At 41.6% G+C, this 22,693-nt stretch overlaps 1 protein-coding gene across 7 annotated transcripts in view; it reads left to right on the top strand.

Annotated features, from left to right (window-relative positions):
* Positions 1-11,633: 11,633 nt before the first annotated feature.
* The window catches only part of Tgfbr1 (transforming growth factor beta receptor 1), a 128,591-nt gene continuing 117,531 nt past the window's right edge, over positions 11,634-22,693 (top strand). For 4 of the 7 annotated variants that reach the window (XR_015440000.1, XR_001182368.3, XR_015440002.1 and 1 more), the window contains exon 1: positions 11,644-11,833. Coding sequence is in view for 3 of the 7 variants with exons in the window: in XM_021244586.2 (XP_021100245.1) it covers positions 11,746-11,833 (88 nt within the window). In the remaining 4 variants the exon portion in view is untranslated. Of the gene's footprint in view, positions 11,834-22,693 lie in introns of all 7 variants that reach the window. The other 3 variants (XR_015440001.1, XM_013065716.3, XM_004864941.3) reach the window with 3 other exon arrangements.

Genomic DNA, 22,693 nt, shown 5'->3' with positions numbered 1-22,693 from the left:
TACAAACAGGGGCAGTAGTCTTCCTCCTGCTTCTCTCTGGCAGCCTGGTGAGCAACACCTGGTCTTCATTTGCTGGTCAGGCTCACAGTGCTTTTGTGATGGAGCTCTGGATAAGGAGAGAAACTGGACACATTTTATTCAGAATGGGTAGAGGGGTGTCCTTCGAGGACAGAAAGCATCCAGGAAAGAAGGTAGGACAGCATAGATAACATTTGGAGGGAAGAGTTAAACAAAAACCCTTCTGACACCATTGACAGTTTTCTTTTCAACAAAAATGTAAACAATTTGTTGGTATTTGGTGGGGAGTCAGATTTGTTTCTTTTGATGAAACATTTTGATGAGAGGGCTAGGAAGTGGTAGATTGTGTTGGAGTTGCAATACTAGGATAGGTAATTAATTGTATGTGGCCATCTCCCCTGCTAAAGTGTGTGAGCTCCTTTAGATTTACAGTTAAATTCTTTTGGAAAGTACCTAAATGTCTCAACTGTTCCTGCAAATGAGGAAGGGGTTGGGGTTCATTCTAGAGCCTGAAGGAGGAGTCAAGAATTGTATTTTGTGGGACTGGATATGATGACTTGGCACAGTTGGAGATGCTGGTATGGTCTCCCCCACCTAGGCAAGGTTCATTGCATGCTCAAGCTCTCTAACATCTCTCCTAAAGTGTATCCTGGCTGTTGCTTTTGACTTGTATGAGATGTTTCCCAGAGTCCAGCTTCTGTAGTGATGTGACTCATCAGCAAAGCTTAACTATGGCATCACAGAGATATTGGAAATTATTAGGAACAATCCACCTGATTTTTCATCTTAGAATCCAAAAAGGTTGATGATCTGGTGTCTCAGCTCTTTCATAGAAATACCACGTGGCCTAGTTATGATGGGTTCATTTGCCCTGGCTATGATGAGTCTGTATATCTTCCTTTTGGCTCTCCTTTGGTCCAATAAGTTTCTGAGTTGAGTCCTAATGTTGAGCACTACAGACAAAGGGGCCTTTGCCCCTCTTGGAGATTGTAGTCCAGGGAGCATATGGATGGATCAAAAACAAGAGATCAGGAGGACCCATTAATGGAGGGGTGCTTGGCAGGTGCTGATCAGACCCCTGGATACCTATTGCCGGGGGGAGGTCAATGAAGAATAAAGAAAGACAGAGACAAATTTCAAAGTACAAGGGGGGACCAGGAGGAGCCTGCCTCTAGTGGGCAGACTCAACAATCTCCTCAGTTGACCTTCTTTTATTAGCAAGTGAAAGGTGCTGGGGGAAGGGGTCAAGTGTCATTCAGAGAAACAATAATGGTTTGAAAAATATTTTGGAAAACACAGAACAGGTTAAACTTTTATAAGGGAAGCGTATGAGGAGAGAACAGGTCCTTCCCTGTACCTGGATGCTTGCATTCTTTGTATTGTCCTCAGCAGATGTCATCTTGCACCAGGAGCACTGCATTTATGAGTTTTCTGTACACAGCCAGGAAACCTGTGGTTTTCTATTAACTTCTCTGTTCCTGAAGCAAGTTACACTGCCCTTGGAACCTATGGGAGCCAAGTCATATAGCCTGGTCTCCAACAGGGGTTGGTTTCATGCTGGATCTTGGGATTTAGGATATGGAGTTGCTGAGGCAAGGAGAAGGGTTAGTGGGGGAGGATGGTAAACCTATCCCTTTGGGAGCACTCACCTTTCCTCTCTGGGATGGTGGTTTTGTACTTGTTGTTTTGGTCTTTGCCTGTGGAGCATCACTGCTGGTAATAGAAACCTTGTAATAGTTCCTTTGGGAACAAATTTGGTTGACTTCTCCTCAGCTTCCAGTGCCTTATGTTTCTGATGAGGTTGCCAAACACAATACCCTATCCGTCTCGACCTCCACCTCAGGAGTAGACAGACATCTGTAGTTTAGCCAGTCACAGTGCCCAAGACCTTCATTCAGCAGTTGATACAAGGCCATGGTTCTCACTGCAGTACTGCAGCCTATACCCCTGGCATTGGAAATGGGGGATGGGGTTGTATTTTTGTTTTTGTACTTGTTGTTGCAATGATCAGAGAGCACTTCTAACATTTAGTGGCAAGGGCACCACGCATTAGCAACAGCCGGGACAATGTCCTATTTCAAAGAATTGTCCCACTCAGGAAAACTACTAGTTTCTCTGTAGAGAAACTCTGACCTAAAGGGTGGGGACAGGCCAAAGTTTGTCTCTGGCATTTTATTTAAGAATGTCTGGTAAGAGAAGCCATCTTTCCTGGATTCCTCAGTTAGGATGAACCTGAAGCTACTTTGGCCATTCCCTCCAATCCCATAAAGCATGAGAGAAAATGCCTTAAGGAGAGAACAAGGCCAATGTCAAGAAAAGGCTGAGATGAAATGAGATGAAGCATGAGAGAGTGACATCATCTTGTCACCTGCCCTTGTCCTATTCTGTTATAACAGCCATATTTCCTTCTTCTTCTTTTGCTTAGACTCTTTTTAGACATGTTCCTTTCTCTCATAACCACAAAAGAATCCTGACCACTCTGATGCTTCAGAAAGCAGTATTTGTCTTCCTTGGTGATGGGTGGTGGAAACCCAGATTTAGAAGGCGGCTTTAATCCTCTCTCTCTCCCTCTGCTCTTCTCACATCTCCCTTTGTACTTTCTAAAAGCAGGGGTAGCCACCCCAGAGAAGGGTCACGGAGCAAATTAGTAATAGACTAAAAGTCAGGATTCAAGCACAACTCACCTGCAATCACTTAATAAAGTAAAATTTAAGTTCCTGTCCCTGGGACAGGGATGTGACTATGCCCTTACCACCTCACCTGGGACTCAGGGGAACACTGAGATACACAAAGGTACAGGTCCATATCTATTGGGAACTTAGCAGCTGGCTAGGCCTACCTTGACTGCCTAGGTCATGTCGATTTGTCTCTAAAATGTGCTGGTCAGGCTGAACTGGGAACAGAGGGCCCGCCCAGGACAAGGCAGAGAATTTCCAACCTGCCAAGGCTCATCCTCCTTCTTTCTTGGTTTCTAGGTGAAGCAACACTCTGGTCTCTGGGAGTTCTCCCTTCCTCTGCAGAAGACCATCAGGAGGCACATCCCTCTTGGCCCCAGAACATTCTTAAGGGGTCCTTACGTCCAGGATGCTATAATTGGATGAATATGGAATCCTTTACCCTTTTTCTATTAGTTCGGAAGGATTTATGCAACATTGGGGTTTGTCTGGCTTGCACGAGGGAGGTATGTTTCCCTGATACTGAACTGCTGGATGCACCAAGACCCTCTACTCTTCACCACGCTGCCTCCTTGCCCCATTATGCAGACAAACCTGAAGTCAATGTCGGGTTGTTGTTGCAGCAGAATATAATCCTTATTGCTACAGATATGGCAATATAGAACAAAGAGATTGAGCTTCTGAGGTCATCTCCACTTCTCTGAATTTGAGAATATGCTCTTAGGCATTTTCTCCTCCCCTGTTTTTCAAACTGACTTTTTCTAGTTTGTGTTACTTCAAGTAATTTGATTTAGTGTTTTTGAATATTTTGTTTTGCTTTGTTTTCATTTGAACTTTTGTTACAAATGTCCAATTTGAAACACACCACAGTAGGGACAAAGAATTTGTCTTCTGTTTCTGCTTTGGAGAGATTTCTTAATTTATGATCAGTTTTGTAAATGTCTCTTAAATGCTAGAAAACAAGGAAATTCTGCTTTTTGGGCATATGAGTATGTGTGATTGTGTACATGAATGTGCATGCTTACTCTTGGTAGTTCTCCCTGTTTAATTTTTAATTGCTCCAGTAGCCAAGTAGAGTTGTATCATTTCTCTGTGTTTCTACTATGCTTCTGTTGAATTTTGTCATCAAATGTGAAAACTCTTGTTTGATTTTATGGTTCTGAATGTGCATGTGAATGTGTGTGTGTGTGTGTATTTGTAAAATTAAAACTGTGCAAGCCTCTGTCAGAGGCCACATGAGCGTGTGCTCTGTCTTCTGGCTGTTTTTTTTTTTTTCCAGATCCTGTGATTAAAGGGAAATTTGAGCCAGAGGAAGGAGTAGTGGCAACCTATTGAAAACCCTCAATTTGTTTTGACCACAAGTGATTCTTCCTGAGTGACCGGAAAGAAGCTGGATTCTGCTTGAGACAATGCAAGTACTGTAGATGGGGTAGGGTAGAGTGATAAGAAGGCAGGGTTTAGGATTTTGTTGAGGAAAAGCTAGATATCAGATAGGCAGCAAGCAAAGCAATAGTGACAGATGACATCCAGACAGTTAGCTCTGGAGTCTCTAGAAAGGAAGCAAGATGTTTCCACAGAGAGCAGCAGTGGGTACTTGAGAAGCAGAGAGACAAGGACATCAGGTATGTGGGCCTTTAGGGAGAAAGCATTCATTCCCTGGGCTAGGTTTGGGCCTAAAATTCCTGTCTTGGAAGAAGAAATGGTAAGAGAGAAGCTGAATCAGACTAAAAGGAACTGACAATAGGCAACAGCCTAGGTATGGGCATAAGGCCGAAGTCTGGTGATCAGTGCCCTCCAGCTTGGGTCCAGGGAGTAGGCTGGGACACGTGAATGGAGTCGGAAAGCAGGACTGGTGCTGGGAACTGCTGGAAGCAGAGCCACAGGCTGCAGCTGTGGGACACCTCTCAAGGCCAGAGAGATACTCAGACCTGCTATCCTCAAGCCTAACTTAGGCGTCAGGAAGTCTACATCACACTTCAGTTCTCTGACGAAGTAGAGAAGGTGGTGAGAAACCCTGGACATGTCTCCAGGGAAACAGAAAAACAGTGGGGAGTAGGGATACATTAATGTGCTTCTCTCTGTCTTTGGCAGACCAGTCAAAAAAATAAGCCAGGATTAGCTATGGGGAATAAACATACACACATACACAAATTAAATATACACACAGTCACACACACACAAAACAGAGTCCCTTCTATTTCCCAATCTTCATGGGACATTTATAAAATTAAACAATAAATAAATACATTTATAAATTAAGGAAAAAATTAATTCCCTAAAACAAAAAATAATTAACCACAGGACATATTATTTATTCATAGCGTATTTAAAATTGGACATTCATAACAAAAGTCTACATGAAGACAAAACAATACAAAACACAAAACAAAATAAAACAAAACATTTTCCCAAAGTAACCCAAGCATTTGGGGAAACCAGCTTGAAAGAGGAGGGTGGGGCTAGACAGTCTGTGAGCATATTTCTAATGTTAGAGAAGCAGGGAGACAATGCCAGAAGCTGAATTTCTCTGGTACTCTATTGGCAAAATAGCTTTTTTTCAATCCTGTTGGATCCCTACAATAATCACATTTGTGTTCTGCTGTAACAGAGAATCTGATAGTGTCTGTGTAATGCAGGAGTTTAGTAGTAGGAGTTTTGTTCCTGGTAGTTAGTAGATGACCCTGTCGGGAGAAAAACAAGCAACAGCACAAATAGACCAATGTAAATTCAGGGAAGATATATATTCCTAACTGCATTTATGAATTGGCAAGGAAGTAAGAGATTCTCAGGCCAAAATGCTAAGTGAAAGAAGGAATTGAACAGGGTGATTGGAGTGCTGCAGCTGGCTGCAGCTTTGAGGGCATTTATTGAACCAGATTAACTTGAGCTTCTGTTGTCTGGTCTTGTAGGGTGCAGGGAATAGGAAACAAAGACCACCAGCCATTCAAGGCCCCTAGATATTTCTCCCACTGGGAGGAAACTCCAAAGATCACCCTTAGTGAAAAGATGAACCAGAAATAACTATTAACTCCATCAACCCCCCCCGCCCCCCCCTAGATTGCAAGAACCTACCTTACCTACTGAACAAAAAGGGCAGAAAATGCTATCACTGAGAATTTGGAGCCACAATCTATCTGTCCCTCATGTAGTCTGAAATCCAAATTCATACTGTCAGTGTGGTCCAATAATAAACGAAAAAATTCAAGCCAATAATTTAATTTAGAGTAATCAGAGACTGATAGTGGTTTGGGTGGCAAAAATAATTACAAAGCCTTGATAGAAGAACCTATATCAGTCCTCAAGGAATCTCCACAAATGAAATAGCAAGGAAAATGGGTACCTTTTGGTAAAAATTATCCATACTTACATGGAGGCCTTGTGAATGAAAATCAACAGACAGCAGAAATTGCACCATTGTAGGAGGCTGAGGCAGGAGGATTGCAAGTTTGAGCTAAGCCTAGGCAATTTACAATTTAGTGACTAACTGAGACCCTGTCTCAAAATAAAAAATAAGAAAAAGGTCTGGGGATGTAGATCAGTGCAAAGGCCCAGGGTTCAATCCCCAGGGGGAAGACTGGTGTGTGTGGGGGGGGGAATAGAGAGAGATGAGAGAGAGAGAATCCAAATACTGATCTTTGTATTGCATAATGAAAAGTCAAATTGAATTTGAACACACAAACATTACTATATAACTATGATTCCTATACTTTTTTAAAAAAAGATCTAATTGAAAAATATAGGTTGAAAAACAGAAATTAGAAAGGCCAAGTATACTTGGAAAAAACCTACAAATAAAAATTTAATAACTGAAATTAAAAACATGGACTTCAGGTAATAATGATGTGTCAACATAGATTCAATGATAGTAACAAACATACCACTGGTGTGTGATGTTCATAGTTGGCAAGATTGTGTATGGTTTGAGACAGGAGATATGTAAGAACTCTGTATAATTTCAACTCAATTTTGCTGTGAACCTAAAACTGCTCTAAAAAATAGTCACATATATTCAGAAAGCAAAGACAGATTGCCTAAAAAGGAGAAACCATTACACTGTTATTTGATTTCACATTAACAACAATGGAAGGCAGAGACAGAGAAATAGTATTGATTGTTGAAAGAAAACAATTATCAACCTAGATTCTATGCCTGATGAAAACATTATTCAAAAAAATGAAGTCTAAATAAAAGCATTTTCTGTCAAACAAAAACTAAGACTGGCACTCATAGATGCTCACAAAAGGGAATTTGAAAGGATATACTTCAGACAGAATAAAAATGAATGATGATAGAAGGTCTGAAAGGTAAAAAGAAAAATTAGGAAAAAGTGGTAAAAACTATTTGGGAAAGTGGACATGCTTATTCCTCTCTTCATAATCGTGCCTCTTTGTAGTGTGATTTTGCAGCTCCTTCTATTAAAACATGAAGTTGATTTCCCCATTGCATTAAAAGAAAAAGTAAATGCCACCTCAGTTTCTACTACACTTTTAAAACACAGATCACTTCTGGCACCAGAGGCATTGGGGTGGGGGGTTTCCCTATGCACCAAGCGACTCTCTAGTTCTGCACCTTTAATTCAATTCTTCCATTACCTGCTGGCAGATAGAGTCAGATCCCACAGGTGGAGAGGACTCAGTCCCCAGGATTCCCATCTACCCCTTCCAATGCTATTTGCAGGTCCCAGGTTGCTTTTACCTGTGCTTCTGACCAATTGGCTGTGAATCCAGGTTCTCCCAACTGCGCCTCGGGTTTGACTAATTTGCTAGAGCAACTCACAGAACTGAGGGAAACACTTACGTTCGCTGGCTTATCATAAATAATACTACAAGGATGCAGAGGTGGAGACCCATAGGACATTGAGATATGAGGGTAGGGCGTGGAACTTGCATGCCCTCTCCAGGTGCACCTTCCCCCAAGAACCTCTATGTGTTCTGCTACAGAGAAACTTTGCAAACACAGTCATTTTGACTTTTTATAAGGCTTCATGGCATGAGTGTGATTGAAATGTGGACAACTATGTAGAAATATGATTGAACAAAAAGGTCATGCTCTAATATTAGCAGACTGAGTGGGGACACCCAGCAAGGACTGTTCAGATTCGGCACCATTTATTCCATGAGGGTATGAGGCAAGACTTCTCCTCAAATGCAGGTCTTATGATCTGCTATCAGGCAAGGAAGGTCAGGGTTTCTTTATGGCCAGCTGCTCCAAGACAGAAAGGTTGGAAAGATGACTTTCAATAACTAGCCTTGGAGAAGAGAAATTCTAGATTCTATGGCCTACCTTGGAGGAAAAAGAAACAAGGAACCCTGGATAAAAACCAAAAAATATATATATTATAATCTCACCCCCACCCTTTGAATCTTGGCTCAGTTTAATTCCTACTTAAACCAGTGGGATGTGGCAGAAGTGAACCCGATAATGTGCTTATTTTAAACCTACGATGAAGTATTGTATACTTTCTGTTACTATCTTGGACCTCTGAACTGTCGTTAAAAAGCCCAGGCCAGCCTGCTGGAATATGAATAGTGCCTGGATGAGTGGATCTAGGCCATTACAGACCATTCAGCCTGTTACAGGAGACCTCAGCTGAGATCAGCTTAAAGTGGCCTAGACCAAGGAAACTGTTTAGCTCACCCATAGTTTCATAAAAAATAATGCATGTTTATTATTCTAAACCACCGCTTTTTGTTTTTTGTTTTGTTTTGTTTGGTACTAGGGATTGAACCAGGGTCTTCACATTGGTTCCCCAGATCTTTTTATTTTTTTATTTTGAGGCAGGGCCACACTAAGTTGTTAAAATGTCCAGGCTGGTTTGTTTGTTTTTGAGACAGAGTCTCAATATGTAGTTGAGGCTGGCCTTGAATTCACTATGTAACCCAGGCTGGCCTTGAAATCAGTAATCCTTCTGCCTCAGCCTCTTGGTATGCACCACCATGCCTGGCTTCAGGCTGGGTTTGAATTTTTGATCCTCCTGCCTCAGCCTCCCAAGGTGCTGGGATTATAGGCATGTGCCACCATAACTAGCTAGCTACTAAATTTGTGTAAGTCTGAGTTGGTTTGTTATTCAGTTAGCAGTGCCAAGAGTTAGCAAAAGCTAATGTAATGGCATAAATCAATAATATCTTGTAGGTTTGGAAATAGGACAAAAATAAAATATATAATAATAGAATGGGCCTATGACTAGAAGTAAGGTGTTAGAGTTTAAAAAAAGATTTATTTTTCTCAAATAATAAGAAATAAACATTTGAAAGTTGGTGCAGTTGCTAATGAATTTATCAAGGGTTTAGATTCTATTTTTCTCTCTACTATCCCTAGTTTCAGATGTCATCTTTATGTTTCCAAAAGGCTGTTGCAATTCTGAGCATTGCAACTGTATTCTAGGCAGAAATAAAATGAAAGAGCATCTTACTTATGGGAATAATTCAAAAGGAAAGCAAGAATGTACTCAGCATAAAGATTGAGAGGTAGCCTTGTGCAGGGAGTAAGGCACTGGAGTGAGTCTCCTAATGGTAGAGCTGCAGCTGATTTTCTGGGGGATGATTCTCAGTTTCTTCCCCTTTAAATCAGGACATTGGAGTGAATAACTCATAAGCCTTTTTGAGAACCCATAGAGACTGTGAAGGGAATGAACATTTATTATAGATTCCTTATGTGCAATAGTTCATTTAGACTTCACAACAAACACATAGGCGTCATCCTACTTCACTCTGGGGTATGCTAAATCTCAGAAAGATCAGTGTTCACAGATCTCCAGAGTCAGTGGCAGAGCCAGAATCCCAACCAGAGTGTGCAGCCCTCCAAAGCCAGAGGCACCCCTCCATGCCCAACCATTCTCAAAAGGCAAATAGACTCATTCATTCCTATTTGCTGACTTTTAAGTAAACCAGTGTCTTTTGAAGTGGGCCTGGTGACACAGGCAGAAGTCTGACCTGAGGTAGTAATTACAGATGCAGAGTCCTGCAGTGACTGCCTCCAGAGGGACTGAAGCAAACTTCCTAGAGCCAGATCCAGGAGTCTGCATTAGTCAAAGCTCTGAAGATGACTTGGAGACACTTTAAAGCCTGAGAGCCACGGATTTAAACTTAGAATTTATTGTTCTGTTCTATCACAGTTTATTTATGGATCTGTGGCTCATGGAAATTTCCTCCTAATACCAGGAAGATAAAATTTAAAAATAGTCTGTTTCTTGTTCCTGTTCCTCAGTTTCTTATTGAACATACTCAATTCCATAGAACATGTTGAGGAACTGGAGGTATGTCATAGAACAGATCCTCACACTGACAAAGTCCTGGATGAAAATGAACATAAATACTGATTAGGGTCATACGGAGCTGGAAGGAGATAGGAAATGGCATGAACTAAATATTTACTATGTCTCAGACACTGTTCTAGAAACATTACATCATTTATGGGGTTGAAAGATATGGGGTTCAATCCATTTTATTTCTAAATATGGATAGCTACTATTACTATTTGCATTTTAGAGATGGGCAGAGAAAAACTTTCTGAAACGAATCATTCATTCATTCATTCATACAATAAAAATCTCCTGAGCTCTTATTTTTTTTGTAAGATACTGAGAATTGAGCAGCAAAAAGACAGTCTCCTTCCTGGTGAGCCTGAGCCAGAGGAAAGCTTGTTGCTGGCCTTCCAGCCCCAGTAAGCAGGCTGCACCCTCTGAGCCTGTTGCAAACAGAAAAGCTAACTGCTTGCTTGATCAAGAAAGTGTCCTAGCCATGAGGGAAACAGCAGGGCCAGGTCCTGTCCCCCATCTTTCTCTTTACAGCTCACTAAAGGAAGTCCTTGCAGGTGGATAAAACGCTCAGAGAGGAGTTCTAAAGTAATTTGCCAATCGATACCAAGCACTGGTTGATTCCAGCTACCAAGCTTTATTTAATTCCGAGTTCAAATCATACAGAAAATAAAATTTTCTCCTTAAAAGGTTCTGCGGAAAAACGTTCTCCCGTGCTATGTAGCAGTCCCCTAGGCTGTGTTTGTGTCTGAAGACAGGCTAGTCTGACAGGAAGAATTACAAATCTGGAGCTCGTTTTGGCATCCCAGAGGAAAGGTGGGTGGAGCGTCTCACAGTAAATTAGGAATTCAGAATGAAAACGTAGTTGAATTTATTTGGGTTTTTAGTGACACCTCAGAACTGTTACATAGGCGTGTCAGAGACAGCTCAAAGTGAAGATGACTGCTCGGCGTCCGCCCCTTTGGGAATCCACCTTTGTTGGGTGGGGGTGAGGGACTCTCGGGTTCCAACCTGGTGTGAGAAAGGGAAAAAGGGAGGGAAGTGGCTTGGATCCTACTCAGCGTCTGTTGTGGAGAGACCCGTGGCTACTAACGGGTGTGTATGTGTGTGCGTGTGCGTGTGCGTGTGCGTGTGCGAGCTCTGGATCTGGAGTCTTAGGCTGGGATCTGATGAGTTTTGGGCCAGGAATTTGACCAGGGGTGTTAGGTTGGCCTGAGAGCAGGAAGAAACTGTGGACTGGGGCACTTGTGAGGGGCACCGAAGTTCTTGAGGGGGGTGCTGAAAGTTGAGACGTGGGTCTGGAGAGGGAAAGTTGGGATAGATGTAGGGGCCTGCCAATACTGGGGATCTGGATGGCTTGGGGGTTCAGGTCGGTGGGGTTGGAGGCAGAAGAAAAAAGCCATCGAGCCGCAGCAGGCTTCTTTCAAAGCAATTCACATACAGTCGGTCAGACCCTGCCCCCACGCGACAGCGGAGCCCAGCTCTAGTCAGAACAGCGGTCTGGAAGCCCGATCCCCGGGGTGCGGGGGCGTGGTCAGCGCCCAGCGCCCGCAGCTCCGCATTGGCCTCCTGGCGGGCCGGCGGGCGGGGCTCCTAGCTGGGTCCCGCTGGGGCGCTCCAGGCCGGCGGGAGGCGGGGCCGGCGGGAGCCCATCAGCCAATGGGCGCGCGTCCCCGGAGCAGTTACAAAGGGCCGGAGCCAGGCCGCTTCTGCGGCGGCGAGGTGGGGCGAGGCAAGGCTTGGTGAGGCGACGCGGCGGCCGGGCCGGGCCGGGCCACAAGAGGTGGCGGCGGGACCATGGAGTCGGCGGCCGCTGCTCCGCGTCACCAGCTGCTTCTCCTCATGCTGGTGGCGGCGGCGACGACGCTGCTCCCGGGGGCGAAGAGTAAGCGGTGGCGGGTGGGTGGTGGTGGTGGAGCGCGCGGGCCGGGCCCGGCCTTTGGCTCACTCCTGCTCTTTCTCAAACATGGCGCGGGGCCGGGGGCGCAGGTGGCGGCTTCGGAGCCCGGGCCGGGCTTTCAGGTCCCGGCGGGCGCTACGCGAGCCGCTGGCGGGGAGCAGAGGCGGGCGGGGACGTGGGTCCGAGCGCGCGTGGACGCGCCAGGCGGCCCCGCTCCGGCCTCCGTGGGGGCGGCAGCGGCGGCGGCGGTCAGAGCCGTCCGAGGTCGGGGTCTGCTCTCGGGGGCGTGAGCGGGCGAGGGCCGAGGTGTGAGGCCGGCGGGGACTGGCCTTGCTCCGGGTACCCCCGCTCCCAGCTGGCCGTGCCCCGGGCTGCTGGGTCTCAGGGCGGGGTTGGAGACGGTGGCGGATTCCCCGGCCGGGTGTGGGCACTGAGCCCGGGGGGTTCCCGAAGAGGTGGGAGGGGGCTCCGTGCGGCCGAGACCCCGGGTCAACCGTGTTGGCCTGGGCTGTGTCGCCTGCCGGGTCGATCCTGCTAGAAGGGGCTGCTTCTGTAGCTAGGCGGGCTTTGGAAAGGGGAGCTGCGAAGCTTTGTGTGAGAAAGAGGCACCAAGATGCGCGGAATGTTTCTCCTTTCTTGAGTCTGGAAGTGTTGAAGTGAGTCCAGCAACCAGAAGGCTACGGATTGTTTTTATAGTAGAAACTTGAACGTTTGCTCACTCTGCAGGGTTTGGAATGTTTGAATGGGAACGATTCTGTGAATTGTTAAGATGCTTTTATTTCCTCGAAGGAACATCGCTGCTCGTCATGTTTCTTTTCTTGAGTGACAGGAGTTAGAATCAGATGTCTGTAAGGCTAGTTTTCAAGGGAGAATTGGCAGTTTTGCAAAATATTAAATCAGGTTGTGATAAAATGGTTGTCATCTACTCTGGTGAAGGGAAGAGTAAAAAACTTTGTTAGTGACCAAGCTAAAACACGAGAAACTGAAATATAGAGTCTCCACATTAGCAACTAAAATACAGTGAAACTACATTTCTGTTTCTGAAATTGTATAGCAAACGTTTTAAAAAAAACCCCTTAGGACTGGAAATGCCAATTATTATTAATCCTAATAGCTGCTCTTTATTAAGAGCTTATACAATGTAAATGTGTAAAGTACACCAAAGTACATTATCTAATCCTCACAACTCAACCCAGGGCTGATGGCATTTGCCTCATTTTTTAGGTGAGAAAACAAGTGCAGGAGAGATCAATTACTAAATGCGGAAGTTAGGATTTACATTTAAGGCAGTTTCCAAAATCTATACACTTGCCTGATACATACACTAAATTAGTATCGCTCATTTTTCTTTCTCGGTTGTCTGATGAGCAATTGATATTTATTTATTGTTCACTTTTAAATTTAGCTCCCACAATTTGAGTATCAAATTGGCCTGTCTCTGATTCCTGGCACATTTCTGAGTCCCTTCACATGTGTCTGCATTAAAAGAAACAATGGATTTTTTGACTTTGGGTTAAGGAAGTAGTCAAGATAACTAGGCAAGTGGGAGAATCAATATGCATCAAACATATTCACACTCTACTTGAGTAACATAGTTCATCACTCTCCTCTACCTAGGGTCGGGCAAAAAAGTGTTCATGTATTTAAGTAAATGTAGCAGACTTAATTGTATTTCAGAATGTTGCAAAGTCTGTGCCCTGGATACAACAGCGGCAGTTTACCAAGCTGGGGTGGATGCTTGTATTACTGGAAGCCCAGGCTATCTCACCTTGTTTGCATGCCCTGGTTAGTTGTGTTGATTGTTCAGTCCATCTTTTCATACATTCTGAAGAAGCTCCTCCCTCCCTCCCTCTCTCCCTCCCTCCCTCCCTCCCTCTTCCCTTAAGACTTTCAGTTGTTCCTTATTGTGTATCAATTTTTTATTTTTCTGCCCAGCTTCTGTTCTCTCCAACATAGATTTTGCTAGGAAAGTTAGTTGCTTGTCCCTGCCCTGTAGCTTAGTACTGCTATGTCTATATCCCAGTGAAAATGCTTTTTTACCTCCTTTTTGTGGTGTCACAACTTTTTTCTCTGAAAACATGTTAAAATCCAAATCTTCTTTCTTGGTATGCAGCCATCATCTTAGTCCTGCCTGTTATCTTCCAAACTGAGTTGCTTTTCAGTGTTTCACATCTAAGTTTTTCCATGAGCTACTACTGCCAAACTAATCTTCCTGGGCCATCCTTGTAAAGGGTTTACAAGGTTTTGCATTTGTAGTCAGTGCCTAGAGCAGTAGTGGCAAACCCATGGCACACATCCTGCAGCAGGCATGCAGAGCCCTCTGTGTCAGCATGCAAGCCAAGTCATCCCAGCAGCCAGGCATTGGATAACAGTTGTTTTTTCAGGTTGAAATGTAGTGTTGGCATTTTGTGATAGATAAGTGGGGTTTGGGGTGCAGTTTGGGCACTTAGTCTCTAATAGGTTCGCCATCACTGGCCTAGAGCACACTTGAGGCTTATGATTAGGGTCATCTCAGAGTATCCAAACAGAGATCTCATTTCTCACTACTGTAATCCATTGATTTCTGTTTTCCCACTGGTTCCTGATTGTTCAGCCTTTTCACTGAATAATTTAATTTCATGCCTTTTGTAGGAGATGGAGGAGAGTAGTTTTTTTTCCCCTGACTTTCTTTATTGGTTTAGTTCTCTTTGAATTCTTTACTTCCTTGAACTGTGTAGCACTTACAGTTTGTATTGTTTACTTCTACCAGCTTCCACTGTTACTTTAATATAGTTTGGACATATATGAGGTACACAGAAGGCAAGAGTCATGTCTTTTCTTTCCTTTATGGGTTCAGAACCTAGCTCTGTGTTTTCTGTTTTACTCTACATGAGTGCTTGTTGAGTAAATGAATTTTGTTTGACTGAGCAGTCCTACTGTTTTATGTAAAAGTACAGGTTATGCAATAGTACTTTATAATTCTCTGTATATGATCAGGAAAAGTTGTATGGTTTGATAAAAGAAGTAGTTACTTGATTTGGTTATCAGTCTCAAATTCACCTGTAGTTCTGTAGAAAATGGGTGACACCTACTTTGCCTAATTCATGAGATGGTGAAGGTCCAATGAGAAACTGCGTATTTGAATTTGAGGCTGTTAATTTGTATTGTTAGTAGTAAGTGAGGTTGGCGTTCACCTAGAAGTTCTCATTGGGCCACTTGTGTTTTGATTGGTTAAATATCTTTTTTGGTTGGTCACTTCCCTTGCAGGGCCAGTTGTTAAATACTTTATTTTCATTGTTAAATATTTTTCATACTACTCCTGTAGAGAGGCCATTAGTATTCAAAGGGAAATTTTGTAGGCTGAAGTGACTGGAGGTGACTTGCTGGGCACTTTCAGACTTAACTGACTTTAAAGGATGGCTAAGTTCAGACAGACAGGGAGGAGAATTTAATGAGTATTATAATTGTTTAAGTTGTGCCCCTAACTATCCCAGGGCTTACTTCAGGGCAAGAAACAAAGCTTTTATTGACTGATTGGCAAGTTGGTGTTCAGAGTTAGGTTCCTTGTTTTGTACTGGGGTTTGGATGTACAATATTAACCTCTATAATTTTTTCCTCAGTCGTAAAAACTGTAATATGTGGCTGGAAACAAAACTGAAAGAAAATGTAAGTGTGTTGAGTGAGGGAGAATAATATAGTGGAATGCCACCAGGGCTAGGTGCACAGGTGTATTATCACTTCAGTTTATAGATAGAAAAATGCATTCCAGGGTGCACTTGTAATCCCAGCATGCAGGATGGTGAGGTAGAAGGATCCCCATGAGTATGAGTTCAAGTCCAGGCTGAACTACACAGTGTGACTCTATCTCCAACAAAAAGCGCAACTCAGATTAGGTGAGTTCGTCAAGTTTGCACCAGGGCAAGGTTGAGATAGAAACATTTTTCTGATTCCAAATGTTTTGCTCTGCACAATGCTGGAAAATGTAAAAGACTTAGAGATGAGAAGCAGAATTAGTGGATTGGCTTCCCTAAGTTAATTTGATCTTGAATTTCACAGAATTTATGAAAAGTGAGTTCTGTAGGGGGAGGGAGAATGATGATAGGTTAAAAGTCCTCAAGAAAAAGATCAGCATCCTTTTTATTGTTAATAAAAGGACTTGTATAGTACTTATTTGTTGAGAAAATGGGCTCATAATGGTTTGGAAGATGGCCTTGGGTAAGTAAGGTGTAAGTGAATTAAAGTGTAAGTAAAAGACCTTGGTGAGGTCTAGAATTTCAGATTGTCCACTTTGCTTTTGAAATTAAAGGGAAGGGGGCTGAGATGATCAAAATAATCAAGAGGGAGGTAAATTTTATTCCAGTGGGGGGACAACCTCTTCTGAAAGGTTCTAGATTGGGTTCAAAATTAACCACACTCAACACTGTTGTTTTAATGCAACACCTTTGTGTTGCATCAGGTATGTTCATGTGTAATTGAAATGAATTTTGAAATGCTGTTATCTTATGGATGGCCCTTGTGATGTGAAATTATGGTTCCTCAAACCCTGCTGCCCTTTGCACATGTTGGCAAACTTCATGCCCTTTTCTGCTCTTTTTTGGCCATGGCTTCCATAATGCAGCATTGTTTGAACAGATGGACTGTGGTTTGAGATCATGTGATTGGGTCACATCTTTACTAACTGCTTCTGAAATTAGGGGCAAGTACTGGCATGTTTTGGGGGGGATTTTTATGCTTTGTCTCATAGAACTGGCTCTGTGGAAACTTTTGGAGTCTTCTCAAGTTTATGATCTACCTTGACCCAGCTTGACTTTTAATAATTAGGATAATATTTAATGCCTTCCTTGTTTATTTGTTTGTTTGTTTTGTTTATTGAGACAGAGTCTTACTGTATAGTTCAGGCTGGGCTTGAATTTACTATGGTATCCCTGGCTGGCCTTGCTAGCCTTGACCTCACAGTGATCCTCCTGCCTCAGCTTCTCAAGTGCTAAGTTTATAGGCATTACAGGCATGTGCCACCATGCCTGGCAACCCTTCTTAACTGAATTTTCTCAGTGGCAAATCCAAGCAGCCTCCAACATTAAAATTTGCTGCTACTCTGAAAAGTAGACCCATTTTTAGCTGTAGTTTGCTTTAAGTCCAAATAATGCAGGTAGGGTTTTGGTAGCTACTCTTCTTTAATATCCACATGTAACTAACTGGTTGAATTGTCAGTTTTTGCTTAGACATCCTTTTCTCAAACACTTGTGGACAATAAATCTGACTGGCTTTGTGCGTCTAATTTTGTAGATCAGATCCAACATTTTATAAAGCTGTTCCCTTGTTTTGGCAATCTGAAAGCAATTCACATTATAAAGAATGATTCATGACTTTTTTTCTTTAAAATTATGACAGGCAGGCTATACACATAGGAACATGAGAATGTGCCAGCCATTCTACCTGTTTTCTGTCATGTAATTCTCATATCCAGCCTTGAATGGTAGTTGTAGAGTAGCACTTATTACTTATGTTTTAGCTAATTTCCAGAAGATTTTTTTTAAGTCCATTTTTTCCCAAGTTCAGGTGACCAGGTTCAATGCTCAGAAGATATATGTGGGTTTTGATGACCTTGATCCTAACCCAAGTCTTTTTAACGGTCTAACTAAAGAAGTTGATATCTTTCATTCTTTAATTAATTGTATATACAGTTTTAAAAGGACTGTACTTCAAATCAAACAGATGTAGATTAATAGTATTCTGACCACTGAAACTCAACATCATTATGCATTAATTCCATCTGCTTGGAGAGGGAGAGTTGACAGGAGTTTGTTCAGATAGGGACCTATTATACAATGATACCTTGGATGTCAAACTCAGTTTGTTTCAAATTCTTGTTCAGACACCGAAAAGTTTGAGAATTGAACATATTTTTCCCGTGAGAAATAATGGAAAACCAAATAAGTGGTCTTGAAGCCCAAAAATTACACTTATAAATTCATTTTTCCAAGACTTTTAACAAATTTTGCAATGGTTTCTTTCTTGAACTCCATAAAGATTCTCACAGTTTTCCTCTTAGCTTTACTACTGGCATCACTAATTTTCTTTGGAGCCTTGCACAAGTAAAGTGCACACAAAAGCACAGTGATGAATGTTTTAACGCACTAACAGAAGCACTATATGTTGTTTGGGTGAGGGCGGCACTTAAGACTGAAGTGCCACTCCTTTGTGTCTGTGGTGAGACGCCTCCAACTTGCAGCATTTCTGCCTCAGCCTCCCCAGTGGTGGGATTACAGGCAAGCGGCATCACACCCAGCATGGAATTTCTAATTTTAGTTCTTTGGGAAATCTCCATACTGATTTCCATAATGGTTGTATTAGTTTACATTCCCACTAGCAATGTAGGCAGGTTCCATGCCAACATTTGTTATTGCTTGATTTCTGGATGATTGCCATTCTGTGGTGTAAGGTGAAATCTTAGCATTGTTTTAGTTTGCATTTCTTTGCTGGTCAGAGATGTTGAACAATTTTCCATATGTTTGTTAGCCATTTGTGCTTCTTCTGTGAAGTGCCTATTCATTTTACTTGCCCATTTCTTGAATGGATCTTTTATTTGGGGAGGTCTAATTTTTTTTGAGTTCTTTATGTATTCTAGATATTAGTTCTCCGAGGAATAGCTGGCAAAATTTTTTTCCCATTCTGTAGGTTGTGCCTTCACTTTACTAATTGTTTTCTTTGCTGTGGAGAAGCTTTTTAGTTTGATATAATTCCATTTGTTGATTCTTGCTGTTATTTACTGTTCAATTGGGAGTTCTATTCAGAAGGTCCTTGCCTGTACCTATGACTTCAAGTGTTTTACCTATTTTATCTTCCAGTAAGTTCATTGTTTCTCTTTTAATGTTTAGTTAGATCTTTGATGCATTTTGATTTTTGTTTAGTACCTGGTGAGAGATACAGGCCCAGCTTCAATCTTCTGCGTATAGATGGCCAATTTTCCTAGCATCATTTGTTAAATAGGCTAGCTTTCCTCCAACATATGTCCTTGGCTCCTTTGTCAATGATCAAATAGCTGAAGGTGCCTGGGAATGTTTCTGTATCTGTTCTGTTCCAATAATCCACATGTCTGTTTTTGTGCCAGTACCATGCTGTTTTTGTCACTATTGCTATGTAGTATAACTTTAAATCAGGTATTGTGATGCCTACTACAAAGAAGTTTTTTGTTTTTATCCCCTTAAAATATGAGAATTTGATTCATCTTTTCTTGATTGCAATTTGGCTCTTTCTTTCCAATTTTAGTTTACTCGGGTGCTTGTGATCTTTGACCTTATTTTTAGGTAAGTTGAAGCTCACTGATGAGTCCGACAATAGTTGATCATTTACTATTTGTATTGACTTATATATATTCTTTCTTCTAAAAGTAATACAAGCACTGAAAATAATTGAAAAATTGAAATAGAGAAAAGGAAAAAAGCTATTATTAGCTATCATTAACATTTTGGTTTTTCTAGGCCGTATGCATTTTTTAGTATATACTTTACTCATTCTATTTCAGTAGTTACCAAAGCTAGAGTTTTTAAGTTGGCAAAGAGCTTCAGCTTGTGGAAGAAATAGTTAATTTATTCATAGCAAATATTTAGTAGTGATCAACACGACAAGAAGTATGGAAAAACTATGAGGCACACTTACTTTTAAGAAATATGATGCTGGGACCAGGGATTTAGCTCAGTGGTTCTGGTGTCTGCCTTGCAAGCGCAAGGTCCCAAGTTTGATCCCCAGTACCAAAAAAAAAAAAGAAATACAATGCTGGGCTGGGAATGTGACTCAGTGATAGAGTAAGGCCTGGGGTTCAATCCTCAGCTCCGCAACAACTAAAAACGAAATGCTGAGGAAATTCATTGAACCCAGATTTAATAAAAGCAGCCACAGGGCTCACTTTATAGAAGTGGCAGGACTTGACTATGCCTTGTGGGTGAGTAGAATTTAGAGTAGATGAAGCCTGGAAGGGAAGCACTTCTGGGCTGAGAAGGATGATGTGTATGGAGGAGTAAATTTTAAAGGAAAGGGTAAAAACTTCATGATATAAAGGGTAGGGTCATAAAATGAAGGGCCTTGAAAATGGTGCAGGTAGTTTTTAATGTGGAAAAAAGAATATTTAACTGTACCACAGAGGAAATGAAGCAGGTGGTTACCTAGGGAGGTTTTGGGAATTGGTTTGATGGCATTGAGAATGGAATTGTCTCTGTGACATTTCAAACAAAGAAATCAGAGGCGTTAGTCTGTTCCCTTTCTTGCATGCTCTTTCCCCATGTTTACATGGCCTTCTATATGTCCTACAAGTCTTTGCTCAGATATCACTTTTCTCAGTGAGGCATACCCTGATCACCTTTTTAAAAATTGTTATTATCCTTCTCTTTTTTTACTGTATTTACTTACCTACTTTACATACATACTGTCCTACTATGTTTATTTTCTTCCTCCTACTCGAATATAAGCTTTGGGGCCTGGGATTTAGCTTAGTGGTACTGCGCCTGCTAGAAAGTACAAGATTGTGAGTTCAATCCCTGGTTGGGGGGAGATTAGAATTAGAATTAGAAGAAATTATAATTAGAATATAAGCTTTATGATAGCAGGCATCTAGTTTTGTTTACTAATATATCTCAAGTGCATAGAAAGTACCTGGTACCTCATATGCATCCAGTAAATATTTGTTAAATATTAGCTGTGAAAAGGTAGAATACAGAAATTAAGGAGGACTCCCTAAAAGAAAAAAAAAAAAAGAATGACTCCAAAATTTTAACACCTGGGAAGTCTTTAATAAGGAATTTGGAGAGAGAAGGATTAAGGGGAAGTGAATTCTAACCTGAGCATGTTGAGTAGCCGAATAGAATTGCTCAGTAGGAACTAAAAACAAAAGATGATCTTAGTTGGAAATAGAGGAGAGCCTAGACAAAGAAATGACTTATCAGTATTTCCCTTTCACCTTATTTTTTTTCTTTTAGATTTCAGTGTTTAAAAAGCCACTTTTAAGTGCAGTATGCTAATCCTAAAGACCTAGCTTGATTCTGTTACCTTGCTTAGTTCGCTGGGGTATTCTTCCCTCCTATGTTTCAGGGCCATGCTTTTTATCCTCTTCCTTCTCTAATACTGAAGGAATATGTATTTAGAATGTGATCTTTTGTAAATGTGATCATTAGTAAAATGTTTAGTCTCTTGGGAATCTGCCCTGGTTCCTGGCTGAGGTAGAAGACAAGAGGTTTCCTGTTTGGGACCATGGATTTACATTACCGGCTTCAGGTCAAGGTTGCTGATGTTTCAGGCATCATGTTTGCTATCTCTTAAGAGTTTCTTGATAGCTGTCTTATTAAATAAGATACTGGTACTGGTTTTTTTTTTTTTTGGTACTGGGATCGAACTTAGGACCTGGCGCTTGTGAGGCAAGTGTGGTACCACTGAGCTAAATACCCAGCCCAGATACTGGTACTGTTTTGCTTTTTGAACCAAACAGTGGTACTGTTGTATTTCTAGACCATCTTTACTTTTCTGTTTCGATTGATCTAATTGAAAGTTCGTTTTTCTGGTATTGAAGGCACTTGAATTCATGTGACTTGGTTCCCAGAAATTTAAGAAAATCTTTATAAGAATAGGTGTATGAACCTTGACATACTTGTCTGAAGTTAGAGTTTCATCAGAGTATCTCTCTGGGGGTCACTTTTTAAAGGAAGATAATTCCTAACTTACGTGGTCATTGTGAAGACCTTACATAGTAGTATCTTTAAAGTACCTAGCAGAAGCCTGACATTAGTAAGTATTCAGTAAGTGAAGAACTGTCTTTTGGAAGAACAAGAATTAATTGGTAGGCTGAGAGGTCAGTTTCAGTTCAGTATAAGGAAGGACTTTCTATCAATAGTGACTATCAGAAAGTGGAACATTTTGAGGTAGTTCTCTGTCATTGAAAATATTCAGGCAGTGTCTAGATAACCTCCTGCCCAAGAAGTTGTGGAAGAAATTTCTTGCATTGGCAGGGAGGTTGGATTTGATTCTCTCAGCTCTATTCTAGTCTAGAATTCTGTATACTTATCCAGACTTCCCTGCATACTGTTTTTAGCCAAAATACAGGCTAAACCACCCTAGGGCTCACCATTTGAAGATGAACACTATCTTGTAATTTCCCCATTGTATGAGAAAAGTTAATTGACTTGTATTCTGGCCATTTTCACAAGAAGGATTTATTTAAGTTTGAAATTTAAAATTCACTAAGACCAAAACTAATGACCATAAAAAGATGAGAACCAGTAAGTAAAAGGAGGAAAGGAGGACAAAAGTTACCTGTAACTTTAGATGAGGAATGTTGTGGCATTTGAGCACAATACTTAGCTCTTAGTTTTCTAGCAGCAGATAAGGAAATAAGGCAAATAAATAAAGGAAATAAGGCAAATAAGGAAATCTGATAGTTTTCATAGATTTCATTACCTGTTATTGAGAATTCGTGAGGAGCCTGCCACTTTCATTAAAATACCATTAAAATAAAATTAAAATACCATTAAAATTCATTAAAATACCAAGGATGCACTGCACAGAGAATTTCCTTGTGGATAGGCTTTGGCAATCTTGCCTTTCATTCTCCAGGATCCTGTTTAACACATACTGGGGGTTTGCCTTAGTACTACTGCCATCATCTTTCTTCTCCATTTTAAGACTGAACCAAATGTGAGCACATTAGTCTTTCCCTAATACCAGTGGAACAGCTGATGTAAGGCTAGGACATTTAAATCAAGCTTAAATGCTAGAGGATAATGAATAGAGAAAAACGTGAAACTATTCAGCTTGGCTTACAAAGACATTTTCCTCATGTCCTTATCGTTTGGCCTATCTCCATCTGTCAGATATCATCAG

Source organism: Heterocephalus glaber, unplaced genomic scaffold, assembly GCF_053883595.1.
Source record: "Heterocephalus glaber isolate CG9 unplaced genomic scaffold, H.glaber_assembly_v1.0 deba00001481, whole genome shotgun sequence".
NCBI classification, from domain to species: domain Eukaryota; kingdom Metazoa; phylum Chordata; class Mammalia; order Rodentia; family Bathyergidae; genus Heterocephalus; species Heterocephalus glaber.
This window is presented reverse-complemented; position numbering and strand designations above follow the sequence as displayed.